Source organism: Pseudorasbora parva, chromosome 12 (assembly GCF_024679245.1).
Source record: "Pseudorasbora parva isolate DD20220531a chromosome 12, ASM2467924v1, whole genome shotgun sequence".
Classification (NCBI taxonomy): domain Eukaryota; kingdom Metazoa; phylum Chordata; class Actinopteri; order Cypriniformes; family Gobionidae; genus Pseudorasbora; species Pseudorasbora parva.
In genome coordinates this window covers 6,055,511-6,072,398 of record NC_090183.1, presented here as the reverse complement: position 1 = coordinate 6,072,398, position 16,888 = coordinate 6,055,511, and the positions used below count along the sequence as shown (strand labels likewise).

At 37.3% G+C, this 16,888-nt stretch overlaps 1 protein-coding gene across 1 annotated transcript in view; it reads right to left on the bottom strand.

Moving 5' to 3' along the window:
* Positions 1-16,888, bottom strand: part of ptprfa (protein tyrosine phosphatase receptor type Fa) — a 246,360-nt gene that overhangs the window by 132,765 nt on the left and 96,707 nt on the right. The window contains exon 3 of the mRNA XM_067458880.1: positions 6,928-7,073. Within this exon, the coding sequence (XP_067314981.1) occupies positions 6,928-7,073 (146 nt within the window). The remainder of the gene's footprint in view (positions 1-6,927; positions 7,074-16,888) is intronic.

Here is a 16,888-nt window from a genome sequence, read left to right as displayed (position 1 = left end):
AAAGGCTTCTAAAACGGTTATTAAATAAATGACGAGTGCTTCTCATTCAGGACGGGCAAAATTAAAGAATACTGAATGGGCACTGATCCATAAACATGAGCTGTTCATTTGCTCATAGTTGTGGCATCATAATTACAATGATTTCTGAGCCATTTTTGTAGCTTAGTTAAAATAAATGGTCTAGTCCACTTGCACGCTGCATGTGCCAGCGGCGCCAGACTCTATGGCTCTGTCCCAAAACATAGTGAGCTGACTTTCTCCTAACTGAAATGGGACTGATCTGAAACTACATGGCAAAAAGTTCCTCATAACATTCCCTCAACATTTCAGTAGTCTTTATTTAGCAAGCTGTAATAGATTAATAAGGAGCTTAGGCCATCCTGGCCAAATTTGCCCCTTTGCTTCTGTCCATCATGGCCTCCTAATCACCCCCATATATCCCCATCATGGTGTCCTCTATACCATAAACTGGTGTGTGGTGGGCGTTCTGCATCCAGGTGGATGCTGCGCATTGGTGGTAGTTGAGGAAATTCCCTCCTTCCATATGTGAAGTTCTTTAAGAGCCTAGAAAAGCGCTATATACATGTAATGAATTATTATTATTATCATTAAGCAAATAACAACATAGCAACAATTTAAATACTAAGTAATATTAAAATGTGTAATTAAATGTAATTATGTTTTAAACACTTTCTGGAATGAAAGTAATTTTAAAGGTGTCATGAACTGGCTTTAAAAAAAAATGTTGCCTGAGGTCAACTAAGGATGTTTGTGTGGTTTTTATATTCAAAAACATCATTACCAATAAGTAATAGGCTATTTTCTACACTGGTTTTGGAGACTCTCTCCTGAACGCTGGGTTTTGGTGGTCGTGCTGCACTGGAGACTTGGAAGTAAACGCCCACGACTAGGATTGGATAAGATTGGCATATTTAATGAACTTCAGCTCCGCTGTCAGTTCACATGAGAGAGGAGAGATTGAGGGAGAAGTGGCAACGGGAATGATTTTCTCGATCGCAGGGCTCGTAAACGTCTTTGTTTATTGTTTATTGTTGTTGGCTAGCTCGCATGAGCCCTCCATGAGTCCGTGGGCGAGGCTACTGGATTAGACGCGCGGTAGAGGCGGTGTTTCGTCGCGCAATCAATCAATCAATCAACTTTATTTATATAGCGCTTTTACAATCACGATTGTGTCAAAGCAGCTTCACAGTGTCAAACAGGATAATATTGCAACAAATTTAGATTTGGCTGTACAGTCGTACTGGAGAAAACAGTGATGTTATCAGCTTATTTTAATTTATCATATAGTGACAATGTTGGCAGATCAGTATTATAGTTTATAGAATTAAATAAGACCTAATTCATACATTTTATTTGTATAATAAGTTGAGTAACTTTAATCATATTTTTAGTGTCCCCAACTGAGCAAGCCAAGCCAAAGGCGACAGTGGCAAGGAACCAAAACTCCATCAGGGCGTGATGGAGAAAAATAAACCTTGGGAGAAACCAGACTCAGTCGGGGTGCCAGTTCTCCTCTGGCCTATTAACACACCGTGTAAGATTATTATTCTGGCAACCTTACAGTTCGGAAATCATATTAGATCAGATTATTCGAAATGTTCAGGGTATCACGGAAGAGACGGATTTATTTAGGATGGGGCGTCGATTACACAAGAGTATAAATACATGAAAGATCGGAATTATTGCGCCGAAGACGGGTTTTGAGCATGTCGTGCAAGTGAGGCAAATTCGGAGGAGACACCATGCGCAGTGACATAAGTATGAAGTCATGCGTCATGCGCAGTGTCATGCGCAGTCATGCGCAGTGTCTTATGTCATGCGCAGTGACATAAGTATGAAGCACAGGACCGTTTGCTAAGCCTGGTGTCTATAAAAGCTTTTCTATAAAAGCTCTGAAACTTAGAACATATTCTTATATTACCATGACCTTTTATATATCAAAAGCTCAAGAGAAAGTTCATTTCTCAATTCATCACTCCTTTAAGTATATATATATTAATGTATCTTGTCTTCTCATGCTGCCTAATTTGGAACCTTTTATGTGTTGTGAATGTGCCTATGAAGTCTGTCTATTAATTATGATGATGATGATGATGATGATGATGATTATTATTAATAATAAAGGGGCAGTAAGTGATTTAAAAAAAAAAAAAAACGCTGTTGAAACAGTCAGACCAAGCACGACAGTGAAGCCAATCAGCAATGGGGGCATGTCCTCTCTTGATGGGGGAGGAAGGTGAGCAAATCATCAGTAGGGGGGGTGTCCACTCATGATGGGGAGAGGAGAGAGTAAGCAAGAGGGATATATCTCAGAGGAATATCATTGGAAAAATAAAGATTATGATCAGGCAAAAAACATTTTTAATGTTCCGAAAGGACGTTCATATTAAGATAAGAGCTTTCGGACCTGCCTCAGTATAAGAAAAGGTTTCCAGCCCTGGAGAAACCTACCTCATTTTGCTTTGTTTCTGCTATGATACATTCACTCTTGCACTGCGTGTATAACGGAGGCCAGCTAGTGACGCTCGACTAGAGAATGCAGTGTTTAGCATCCTTGTTAGCGTGCCGGCCTCACACGTCAGTGATCATGTTTGAGACCAGCTTAGAGTGAGCAGGGCTGTAAAGTATTTGTGAATTTTAGAGGCAGAGCGATGAAGAGAGGGGGTGGGTTTGATTGAGTTTATTACAAATATCAACACTGTTCAACAACAATTCTGGGAGATTGCATACTGGATCTTTAAGTCAGATTATTTATTAAAGATGATTGTGAATACTTCTTATGTTGGCAGCTCACTATAGATTTTGGAAGAGTTTTAGGATATTAGCCACTGCAATATTTAGACATTTGATATTTATTATATTTATTGTAATGATATATTATTTATAATGAATTATTATTAACAATAATAATTATTAATTAATTAAAGATGATTATGAATGCTGTTTATGTTGATAGTCACAAGTATATTATCCACGGTAGAACATGTATTAGGCAGACCAGCTGGACAGATGACCGTCCAAAATTCGCTCACCCTAAAGTATCCACAGCAGACACATCAGACCTGAGCCACCTGTACTGCCAACTGTACTGCTGCTGAATCTGCCAGCTGAGGCAAAGACTGCATCAGTGCCAGGACAATGAGGGATGAGCTCTCTACTATTGGCTGGAGAGCAGGATGACCTGTCAGACCTCCTCTACTCACTCCTCCAAAAATGTCACATCTGACAGTCAGGGGCCAAACAGAGGCCACAATAGACTCATCAATAGTAGCACCAAGGTGAGCCTCTCCAGATGAGCCTCTCTTTGGGCTGTTTCAGGCCAGAATATAGAGTCTGCTTTAATCTGGGGTGGAATCAGGGCAATGGTGTTGGCATGCACTCACAACATGCTCTGCATTATAAAGATGTGATCCGTTTTGCAGTGATGTTATCCCAGGTACAATCCACCTAGAGTAACCTGGTGTACGTGTCTTGGTCACAGAGACAATGGCTATAGTTGAACACCAATACTGAATATATAACAGTCCAATTAACTATATTTTAGCTATATATATATATATATATATATATATATATATATATATATATATATTACACGGCTCTGTGAAATACTTAATTCTGATTGGTCAATCGCACATTCCAGCGGTATAATATTCCCAGATAAAAAACGCCAAAGTTAAATAACACACTGCTCATCCGGGTACTACGAGTTATTTTGACCGGTACTACTTATAGGCTTAACGTGTCACTCTGCTGTCATCAACTGTCTGGTGCCATCATGTGACTGAAACACTTAACCACCACTGGTTACAATGGAAGAAGACTTCAAGATGTTTTACTCCTTGATGATTTACCTCCCCTCATCGTAGGTGTATATGACATTCTTCTTTGTCTTCTTAGTCCTGCCTAATCCATGCTTTTTAATGACAGTAGATGTAGCTCTGTTTTAGAAGTCCATAAAAAATGCATCTGTCCGTCAAATAACGTGTTCCACGTGGCTCCGGGGGGTTAATAAAGGCATTTTGTCCGATCTCATTCCGTATTCAATTTATGGAAAAAGTGTTGAAACTTTCAACTCTTTTTCCACAGAAGGCGATTGGCCGGAGCTTTACGTTTTAAATATCGACATTTTTTTAACACAAACGCAGCGATTCGCTTCAGAAGCCCACAGAGCCGTGTGGATCACGTTCTTTGACGGACAGATGCATTTTTAATGGACTTCAAAAAAAGAGCTACAACTACTGCCAAAGCTTGGATTAGCCAGAACTTTTAAATAACTCTGATTTTATTTATCTGAAAGAAGAATGTTATATAATGGAATGACTTGACGGTGCGTAAATCATGGGGTAATTTTCATTTATGGGAGAACTATCCCTTTTGGCTTTAATTTCAACATATGCTAAAAAACAAAAAACAAAAAAAACATTAAACAGGACAATAATATATATATATATATATATATATATATATATATATATATATATATATATATATATATATATATATATATAATATATATATATATATATATATATATATATATATATATATATATATATTAGGGCCGGGACTTTAACACGTTAATTAAGATTAATTAATTACGGGACTTTAACGCGTTAATTAATTACGCAAAAAAATAAATAACATCATTTTAACCACACTTATTTTTGCACCGCAGAATGTTTTTCAATGAATGAGTTTCGACGGATCGATTATATTGGAACACCAACTAGCGCTCACGACGAGTCACGACAACAACAAACCAGTGTGAACATGAACGAAGAAGCTGATGAGACCGCATTGCTTGGCCCCGTGGATGGGAAATTTTGTTTTAAAAAACGAAAGGATGGAAGCGTCGACAAGAGCATGGTTGTGTGCAAGCTATACAACAAGGGTGTCCAAAGTCGGTCCTGGAGGGCCACTGTCCTGCAGAGTTTAGCTCCAGCTTGCCTCAACACACTGCTAAAGTTTCTAGTATGCCTAATAAGACCTTAAGTAGCTGGTACAGGTGTGTTTAATTGGGGTTAGAGCTAAACTCAGCAGGACAGTGGCCCTCCAGGAGCAGGATTGGACACCCCTGCTATACAACAAGAAATTTGCGTATCACCGCAGCACATTGAGCCTCAAATATCACAAATATGCTTTTGCTACACTTAATGGCAAACATTGCACTGCTGGACTGAAATAATTAAACAATATTTTGTTGATTAAGCTTTTGTATTCAGTCATTATTCAATGGTATGCTAAAAATCCATGTGAAAAATTACTTCTTATTGTTCCAGGTCAAATATTTATATGCAATTAAAATGCGATTAATTTTGATTAATTAATTACAAAGCCTCTAATTAATTAGATTAATTTTTTTAATCGAGTCCCGGCCCTAATATATATATCTATCCTATCTATGCATCTATCCAGGGCAGGGCAAGAAAACCAATAAATTAAATAAATCCAAGACAGTAAATAATCACATCTTTCCACTGCGATGGGTGAACAAAACTACAAAATCTGATTACCAAATAAAGGATTCTTATGAATCAGAATCAGTTATTTTTTATTGAATCACTATTAAGAGTTGTTCTTGAACATCTGTCTCCTTCACAGAATGCATTACTCAACACACTGGTTTGAATCTACAACCTTTTGACCAAGCCACGCTGTCTTCTCTAATGCAGCCCAACCAGGCCTCACACCTTTCTGTGTAGGGATTCTTTAAATGAGTAACATTATGACTTCAAGAGATCCAGAAAAATCGTGTTGTAGTCCAAACAAGCCATTCTTGTAGTTCTTAAAAAAGGGATTCTGTTAAATAAAATATCTCCCTTTGGAGTGGACTTTTAACTTTGTAACCTTGCAGATCTTTTTTTTATGTTCAAACAAGAACATCACACACTAGCTAAAGTTGAAAAGTGGAAAAGTATAATAGGACCCCTTTAATGTTTTCAAAAAGAGACTCTTATGTTCACAAAGAGTGCATTTATTTGATAAACAATAATATCTGACAAATGTCACTGGCAAAGATGTCCTATCGTGCAGTATCTGTGAAAAAAAGAGCCCACACTTTCTTTGCCAGTGAGAAAACTATTCATTGTGTGTGAGTGTGAGTCACATGTTTTGGAGTGGTTGAAGTAATGGGGGCAGTTTAACTGAGTAGCTATGTTTGGCAGAATTTAATCTCTCTTGTACAGCACCTTTAATTTTCAAGTCCAAAAAGAAGTGCAGCATTTCTCTTTTTTGTCGTCAGCATTTTTTGGCCTTGCTGTCTTATTAACCTGTCTTGTTAACCTGTTTTTAACCTGTGATCAAGTCTGCTTTACTTGTAGACCACATACATCATTTCAGCTCACTACACATCATGTCTGTGACACTTGTGTTGGTCAGCTCAGCATAATTTCTGTTGTACCAGCCCGATCTCATGACAGAGATTCGTGCTTGCGCATTATATTAATGTACTTTCGCGCTACAATAATGCGCTCCAGACATTTGACAGGAAAATAACGCCATATTAGAGAGACGAAGCGTATCATATGCACGTAAAAACTAATTTTGGGGTATAAATTGCACGATAAATACAATACGTGCTATATATACGCATTTCCTGAGAACACGTTATTAGCACTGATGTATGAACTAAAAAAAAACACTCAACACTCTAGAGCCCAGAGCAGGTCACGATTAAAGCTGAAAACCTCTCACACATGATCTTAATCAAAGAGTTGCTGTATAATATGGGATGTCTTGAAGCCACTGGTGAGAAGAAATAGTAAGATCTTTGTTGCATTTGATTTAATGTACTGGTAAAAGAACAGCTGGCAGAAAGCAGGGAGATTTCCCATATGATGCTCAACATCACATCCGATCAGAGTGCAGGCACAAACAAAGCACATCTCATTATTTCAAACCCACCTCAAAGCGCTGTGAGCTGACTTTCTTGCCCTTCTTCATCCAGGTGATTCGTGGTTTGGGCTCCCCGACCGCCTGGCACACGAAGGACGCCACCCCTCCTGAAATCCCTGTCTGATCTTCAGGAGTCTTAATGAAACTGGGCATGCCTGCAAGAGAAAGAGAGAGAAACATTACAAGAAAATAACTAGTGTTTGCCCTAGAAAGCAATTAGATAAAACAAAGACTTTGTCTCAAGATACCACATTTTGCTATGAAAAATCAGGTCTCATTTCATTCTCAAACAAACTCATCAAATTCTTCCAAGATTAAATCATGAGATATACATATCCACATTTATTTTGTAAAACTGATAAAGTTGTATTAGTTTCATTTAACTGAGAACTCCAGTAAATGGCTGTAGTTCTTCGAAAATGTGAATTTTGTATATATATATATATATATATATATATATATATATATATATATATATATATATATATATATATATATATAAAAATTGTACTGTATTTTCTTTGCACTTTGATATGACTTCAGAATGTCAGAAATATAATTGCACAAGTCATTTGGACTAGATTTTTGGATACTCCATTTTTTGGAGCTTGACAATATACATATCCATTCCTAATTTGCATGGAAAACAAGAAACAAGCTTGAATATTCTGGTTCCTTTTGTGTCGCAGGGTTATTATAAATAATATAATATCTATGCAAAACATTTGTTACCTGAAACAAAATAAATGTTAGCTGAAATATATAATACAGAAAAAAACATACATTTTCTAGCTACGTTTTTTTTGTTGACATTATGCAGTAAAATAACTAAAAATATACTTATAACTTTAATAGTATCTAAGTGAGACTAAAATAACACTGTGTGTCACAAATAGTATGTTTGGAATGACATTATTGGAGATCTTTTCCTTTAAGTCTCCTGAGCTATGAAGGAGCAATCACTGAGCAATAAAGCTGTCCTTGCTAGAAGCATTGGAACAAAAGCAGATCTTTTAACAGTGTCTAAACCCTGCCTTAAGTGAGACCTCCAGGATAGTAAAAGTAGTGTTCTTCCATGTGCACTGGGTCTCGTCCCTCATGGTGAGAAACAATAAATATGGGCAATATGGGGGATTCTATTTCCCCTATTGCCTAAGCTCTCGGCTTGGCTGTATTCAAGATAACAATAAACAGTTTATAAGCCACGAGAGCTTCATCTCTGAGGATGTATCAAAAGCATAATTAAATGCTCTGACAGAATACGAGCCATGACAACCCAAACAAATTGAGCTCCCTGTCCACCACCATCCCCTGGTGAAAGCGTGCCTGTAGAGGAACAGAGTGCTGACGGGAATGTAATTAAAGATTCCAGCCATCCAGTGTGCCGCAGGGAACAACAGATATATCATAACGTGCACTGCCTGCTTTGTTTACCTCTGTCTCTGGCTACAGATGCATAATGCAAACTGCCGCCCTCGCTGGAGACAATGTCTTCATCATTTCTTTGGCAGGAACTGTCTTGGTACCAGTTTCTGTCCAGGGGACCTAGTCATTTTCTCTTTCTCTAATTCCCTCGCTTCACGACAGTGATGTCAGCAGAATTGATGTCATTATGGCCACCCTCGTCTGATGCAGCGTAGACACAAAGTAGCCTGCCAACAGATTCTCCGACTTCACATGAGCTTTATGCCAACTATCCATAAATGCTGAACTCTATCTATCTATCTATCTATCTATCTATCTATCTATCTATCTATCTATCTATCTATCTATCTATCTATCTATCTATCTATCTATCTATCTATCTATCTATCTATCTATCTATCTATCTTTCTATCTATCTATCTATCTATCTATCTATCTATCTATCTATCTATCTATCTATCTATCTATCTATCTATCTATCTATCTATCTATCTATCTATCTATCTATCTATCTATCTATCTATCTATCTAGGGGTGTGGGCCTGGTCGAGACAAACTCCTGTACTCCAAACTGAAGGCCAGAATGGGAAAGAAAGGCGATTTAAGCAATTTTGAACGTGGCATGGTTGTTGGTGCAAAGGATTATTAGGAACACCATACTAATACTGTGTTTGACCCCCGTTCGCCTTCAGAACTGCCTTGATTCTACATGGCATTGATTCAATAAGGTGCTGAAAGCATTCTTTAGAAATGTTGGCCCATATTGATAGGATAGCATCTGACAGTTGATGGAGATTTGTGGGATGCACACCCAGGGCACGAAGCTCCGGTTCCATCACATCCCAAAGATGCTCTATTGGGTTGAGATCTGCTGACTGTGGCGGCCATTTTAGTACAGTGAACTCATTGTCATGTTCAAGAAACCAATTTGAAATGATTTGAGCTTTGTCTTCTGCTGTTGTAGCCCATCCGCTTTAAGGTTGTGCGTGTTGTGGCTTCACAAATGCTTTGCTTCATACCTCGGTTGTAACGAGTGGTTATTTCAGTCAAAGTTGCTCTTCTATCAGCTTGAATCGGCCCATTCTCCTCTGGCCTCTAGCATCAACAAGGCATTTTCGCCCACAGGACTGCCGCATACTGGATGTTTTTCCCTTTTCCTAGCATCCTTTGTAAACCCTAGAAATGGTTGTGCATGAAAATCCTAGTAACTGAGCAGATTGTGAAATACTCAGACCAGCCCGTCAGTGCCTCATGAAAGTGGGCGGAGCTAATTTAATATAATTTAATCTAATAAAAGAGCTATTTCAGAACACATTGCTTTTTCCGATTCTCTGATTAGGTGCACTTTTATGTATTGCATCATGGTAGTTTTTATTTATTTAAAATCCTCAGTTAAATACAATTATGTTATAAAATAAGCTAAATTAATAATACCGACTGATGGCTTCAGTAGAAGCAAATACCATTGATTATCAACCTCAGATCTCATAGTAGGGCTGTCTTTAAAGGGTTATAAGTCATAGTTCATTAAAAATCTATTTCCCTGTGGAGAAAAGGAATGGAGTTTTACTTCCAGAACCTGACTTGCAATTCATAATAATGAATGTTTCTTAAACAGCAAATCGATATACTAGAAGGATTTCTGAAAGATCATGTGATGCTGAAGAGTGGAGTAATGATGCTAAAATTCAGCATTTCTCACAAAAATGTATTACATTTTAAAATATATTCAAATAGCAAACGTTATTTTAATTACTTTAAAGTTATTACTGTATTTTTGATCAAATAAATTCAGCATTGGTCAGTAGAATAGACTTTTCAAAACATTAAAATATAATATTTGTATAAACAAATAAATATGCACATCCATGGACAGTTTTGTCCCTAAAATACAGTGAAGCAAACCCACACACACACACACACTCACACTGACAGTGCATGACGATATACAAACACAGTCTTATTCACACTTTAAGATGATTGGTCTGGTATATCCGTCAGACTCCCCTGAAACACCTGAGGTCAAACTTCAGCTCATGACTGATTTATCAGACAGTCACCCTGCCTGATGACCTCCGACCATGAATGTGTCTCACAAGACAAGCATCACATATCCACAGCCACACAAGGTTCTTAGTGCCTGCTAGCATGCTGGCCTCCTGCAATATTTACTGTGTTGACTTTCATGTGTGTTCTTGAGGCAGCGCAAAGCAATATAGCTCCCAAAGTTTCTGCCCTCACCCTGCCTTACCAAAACATAGGACACTGAGTTATCTTTTCATGTAATCTGCCAATCATAAGTGTATAAACAACACTACTTCCATCCCAACATACCAACAATCCCATCTTTCCCCATTTTCAACTGGACAATTCATATTACATCTTAAGAAACCACTGCATAGAAAAATCTCAAGAAAACAGGAGTTCATGCATGATAAAAAAGAAAAGAAACCTTTCTAACGGAAGCTTTGTCCTGTCGCTGTATAAATGCATTACAATTTCATGATTTAATCATAAAATGTTGAAATGGGGCTTTAAAAAGACAACAAAAAAAAAGACCAAAAAAAAAAAAAAACCCACCAGCATTTCATTAAAAGAGTATTTGTATATGGACAAAACCTAATGCAACTGAATCAAAGCAGCAGAAACAACCACATTAGTCTTCTGAGAATGAACCTGCTTAACCCATAAACATACTGCAAGGACTGTTAAAGGATGCAACACACACATCTCATGGACATCCTGTAGAATCCAACCCATTAGCTGACGATTTCGAAACTCCTGCAGTGTTTTTAGATAGGTGTGCAATATGCATCAGATGTTCAAGCCCAAGGTCTGTGGGTGTGACGTCTAAAACTGAGGCTAATATAAAAGTAACTTTCGCCCTCTTGTATACTTATGTTTGATAATGCCAAACTAAAGACCAAATCAAAATATTTTCATCCCAATTATCTAAAATAGAACCTTTTCATTTCCGTTTCTCAAAAGCGAAAGTTTTCATAGTTGGGCAAACTTCTATAGTGGTGAATGAGAGACTACATTAAATGTATATTTTTGTGTTCCCATTTGCTCAAATAGCAAAAGAAAAACTCCACAATTAGTGTCTTCACAACTTTCAAAAAGATGTCAACTTTACCGTCACTCCCATAGACAATGTAACACCCTCACAGCAGCATTAAGTAGTTTCTTGTAATTGGATGCAAAGGTGATATAAAACACAGTATAGTGCTATAAATGTACATCATTTGTTTAAAAAAAATGGAAAAAAAAAAAAAAAAAAACGATATATTTTTTTTTTCATGATTAAAGACTTGTTCATGCTAAGAATTAATCATTGTAAAATCACTGTAAATATATAAATAAAATCCACACCACAATGATAACAATACCTTATCATTGTGGTAAGGTATTGTTAGAGGAATGGTATTGTTGGAATCACTTTCAGAAAACAACAACAAAAAATAAATCCAGCTGATGAACAATAAAAACATTGACTGTCAATCAGCCAACCCTGCTTTAAAGATCTCAAACATTTAAAGTGTCAGCAGACAAAACTGCAGCCCACGTTTAGAATAAAGATAATATCATCCACTGATATAGACACTAATATAGATATCAGTTATCGTTTTCACAAGATGTAATATAAATCTCTGGTGTCCCCAGAATGTTTCTGTGCACTTTCAGCTCAAAAAACCCCCAGATCATTTATCATATCTTGTCTTATTTGCCCACATTTGGGTGTGAGCAAAAATGTACCGTTTTTGTGTGTTCCTTTAAACGCAAATGAGCTCCAGCTCCCCGCCCCACTTCCAGCGGCTCCTTTACACGAGCTTCGGATAAAATGTCAACAACAAATCCAATTTCACTCCGCTGAAATAACCAGTTGTGGAGAGCATTTTGAACCGGAGTCGGACACGGATGAGAGACTAAAGAATAGGTTGCATAGGTTAAGATGGACCATTTGGACATTTCTGAATAGTTAGTAGATACATTTATGTAATGTTAGTTGTTGTGGAGTTGATTTAACTCATAGACTAGCATGTACCATCATGTTAATCTATAAATTGTTGTAGGTGCTTGTGTGGGAACTTAACATGTCCGTCACCCCAAAATGCAATGCATAATAAATGTGCATTTATGAATTACGCAGACGGTAAGTGTTTTCAGGATAAAACGAATAACACAGCTCTAGTCTCTGTGAAAACAGTCAGAGACTTTGGCAACTTTAGTCATATTAGGCGTACATAATTCTAGAATGCTTATACAGAAAGTTCATTTGCAAACATTTCCAGAATATGAAGTGCCATCCTTACTTCTTTATATGGGGAACGAAGCCCTGGTTTTGACCAATCCTTCAGAAGCAACTTTTTCGCAAATCCAGCATTTTACTGACCCTCGTGTGTAAAATGATTTGCGCAAATATATCAAATTTTACCGACATTCTTTGGCATATTTCCTGGCTCATATTCCGGGAATCTATGGAGACTCGTATGTTTATTGATTCATCCAATAACAGAACATTTGTAAAGTTTTTGGTGCAGACATTGTAATACTCTAGCTAGCTGATACAGCGAGTAAACAGAAACGGCGGTCTCTATTCTTCTCCCTCAGGGGTGTGTCTATGCTAAAAGTTTTTCTACTCTTAGGTAGGATTAGGAAATGTAAAACAGCATGTTATGAGAGATTGATAATGATTGATGGGGTTTATAAAACTGTCGACACGCATCTGTGTTCAAACTCCCCAAAAGTGTATTCTGCATAATATGTGCCCTTTAAGTCTAAGTCTAATTCACGTTTCTCCAATTATTATCACACACAGAGGCAGAACTCCACAGAGCGTGATCAGATGTTTCATATTTATTTCAGGATCTGATGATGTAGCTGAAACAAGTAGCTTAAAATTCCCTAATTTAAGAATCACCCAAGAACGCATGCTAAGAATGCATAAAGGGCCTGCACAGGCCAAGTAGCCGGCCACAAACATGCCACCCAAATCCCTCTGCCTGGAGCGAGGACAGCGCTAATCCGCCCGCTGAGAGATCACAGGATTAATGAGCATCAACAGCTCCGAAACCAGATGATCAGCCGCGCCGTGGTCTGTTTGTTTATTCTGCATGTCAGGCAGGATCAGTTGTGAGACACACTGTTTGCAACTTAATATTAGGTGCTAATTTAAGAGCTGCAATTTCTCCATCTGACAGCTCACAAGATCTGACAACAAGGCAAAATACACAATAACAGCAGACCAAGAAACAGATACATTTCCTGTTACACAGCATAATGCCACAGATCACCCCGTATGGAACCTGCATGAAGCGAAATAAACGGACTGCATCCAGGAAGTCAGCCTCTTGCCCTCTGTCCCTAAACATCAAGCATCTTAACATCGATCGAGACACAACAGCCCAGCCATTTATTCTCATTAATTATGGATGCACAGCTTACCTCCAGTTGTGCTCTCTCCATGTCTGCGGAAAAGATTCTGAACAGAGGGTGTGTTAATATGCTCAATACCCATGCTACAGATGCACAAGAGAAATAGACAACATGTCTCTTTTTAATGTTATCGTTCATAAAACGGTTTAATAGAAAGAATACAAAAGTCAACACAAACTCCTGTGTTTGCAATGCTAGTTGCATGCAGTGGTCACAGCTTGCACTAAACAGGTTATAGTGCATGGAAGACATTTTATGACTAATTACAAAGAAATGGTGCATTACATTTATTTGAACAAACACTAAACTAGCATAAAATAAAATAAAAACATACTCCAATAGTGTTTATTTTATTTCAAATAAGTTTAGGAACATGCATTAAGAAAGCGCAAATGCTTTTGTGTTGAGCACTTGCCCAGATCGAGCTGATCTTTTCAGTGTTTAGAAACAGGCCTTATACTCTGACCTCTTAATTTACAAGTGGTTTGAGTATTCTGTCGGTGGTAGTAAGGTGAGAAGGATACTAAACTCTCAAACAGAGTTAGTGAGAATCCAGCCTGAATGCCTGGCCTTTTTATTATTCAGGAGAAGAGAGGAGAGGAGTGAGATAAAGAAAGAGAAATTGCTTCTCTTTTATTCCCCATTGGGTGGTGCATTACAGTAATGGCTCTGTCTAAATAGCAATAGAGAGGCAGAATGGTGCCCCCATTACCAACACCATGACCAATTCCCCTCTCTCTCTCTCTCTCTCTCTCTCTCTCTCTCTCTCTCTCTCTCTCTCTCTCTCTCTCTCTCTCTCTCTCTCTCTCTCTCTCTCTCTCTCTCTCTCTCTCTCTCTCTTTCTCTCTGAGGGGAGTTAGCGGGGGTGGTCTTGTGCGATCGTTGTAAAGATGGTTCAATAAACGGTGAGTGAAACGCCTACATGAGCAGAGAAAGTCTGAAAGTGATTATACGGCCGCAATCAGCACTCCGTCTCACGTTTGAGGTGCTGGCACGACTAATAAACTCGTTCATCGCTCTGAGAAGTATGAATCAGAAAATGAGCTTTCTGATGACAATTTAATTGCCTTTCAAGAGAGCAAGAGTTATTTAAAAGAAATTGAACAATTGGGTTTTGGTAGACACATTTCAGGCACTATTCATATGAGGAAAGTTTGCTATATTTGGATTTAAAGTTTAAAGAAAGTCACGGAATGCTTTGAACATATTTTTTATTTTATTTTTATAAAAATGTGTGTTATCACTATACTGGAATTTATAACTTCAACACAATACCTTGAAGAGTGTCGATATTCAATACCACAGTGAAGAACCGCCGTATATACTGTGTAATATAGATATTTTTAATATATATATAAAAAAAAATGTCCATCCATTGAATGTCCAGGCAATCAATAATTTCTTCTGAAGAAATCCCTTTAAATGATGACAGATTTTATGTATCTTTTATTCATATATGAACATTGACCAATTGAAGAGTTCAGATGCAAAAGCCGCTAAACGCCATCTCTGTCAAAAATGAAAATAATGATATTGAGTAAATGCTCTCCGCACATAGTATAAATACCGGTTCATCAAACATTTTCACTTCAAATCCTCTAAATACCAGCGTCAGCCAATTCAGAAATACTGGTTGGCAGAAGCCAATAAACGCCACTTCCCTTTGTCTGCAAAATCCTGTAAGTCCACAGAAACCAATCAGAAGACATGAAATGACTGAATCTAAACTTAGGATCCTGATAAAAAAATGCTCCTTTCAAAGAAAACATTTCAGATGGACTTAGAGGTTTTTACATCTGAACTCTTCAAATACCATTACAACTATCTCATCTAAAAGTTCTCACGATTTATTTGTATTTACAATTGGTTTAAACATTTTAAATTGTATTTTTTTTGCAATTACACAAGATAGCTTGACTGCAAATTTTAATTAAATAAAAAAGACAAGTAAACAGCAATAAAATAAGAAAAAATAAACAAATTACTAACGATAGCACAAAAAAATGCAATAGAAAATTATAGAAGTTTTTCAGGTAGGTTTAACAGTAGTAGGGCTATTCAGGTACACTACAGAAATTATTAAGTAATTCAATGTAAAACAGCCTGATTTCGCTGTAAAAACTAAATGCAGATAAATACAGAAATTACAAAAGTAATTCAGTCAAGAGTGGTGAGTGATTTTCTCTTTGTCTTTTGTTGATTGATTAACATTAATACACGGACAGCAGCAGGTATATTAGGCTGCTGTCACTTTAACAGGGTTTTCCTGCATTGAGAATTATGAGGCGGCCGCCTCTGGCTGTCAGCAAAAAACCCCCAGCAAAACAGACAGGCAGACATGCTCAGATTAGGCCTGTTGCGATAATTAAATAATTAGAAATATACTGTATATCAGTGTCACATGATCCTTCAGCAATCATACTTATATCATGATTTGCTGGTACAAAGTCATCCAAAGCCAATTCACAGCTAAATTCTGTGTGAGACAGAAGAATATTTGTTTATGACAGTCAACACCGTAAAACTCTCTTCAATATAATATATTCCCATTAATATAATTAATCTGTACATTAAGGGCTGTAAATTTGCATAAAATGACTTTATCCTGCTGGAGTTTATAACGTTATCTAGCTTATAACGTTATTATTTCTCTTCTTTTATTTTACTGAGACTAAATGAATGACGACTAAATCAAAGCATGTTCCCTCTTAGATGTGTGTCCTCCTCCCGTGAGAGCTTTTAACCACACTTCACATGCTTTCAAAGTGCCGAATTTGGGATAAACATCTTTGTGTGCACCAAAAGATAGGGAAAACCTTCTGACTAAACATGCAGCATTACTTTGTTTTAGATATTTTTCTTTGAGATTTTTACATTGATTTAGATGTTTACCCCTGCACCAGTGGAGACCACAGCACTATAGTGGTTGCTAGTAGGGGTATAATGATACCGTACATCTACATTAGTGTAGACCAATATTGATTTTTTTTTATGCCCGATTCCGATATCTTAGAGAGCAGGGTGTCAATGGCTGATATGAAGCAGATTAATATATACACTGGGATATATATGCACTGGGAATCATATTTTTTCAAATAAAGATAAGGTA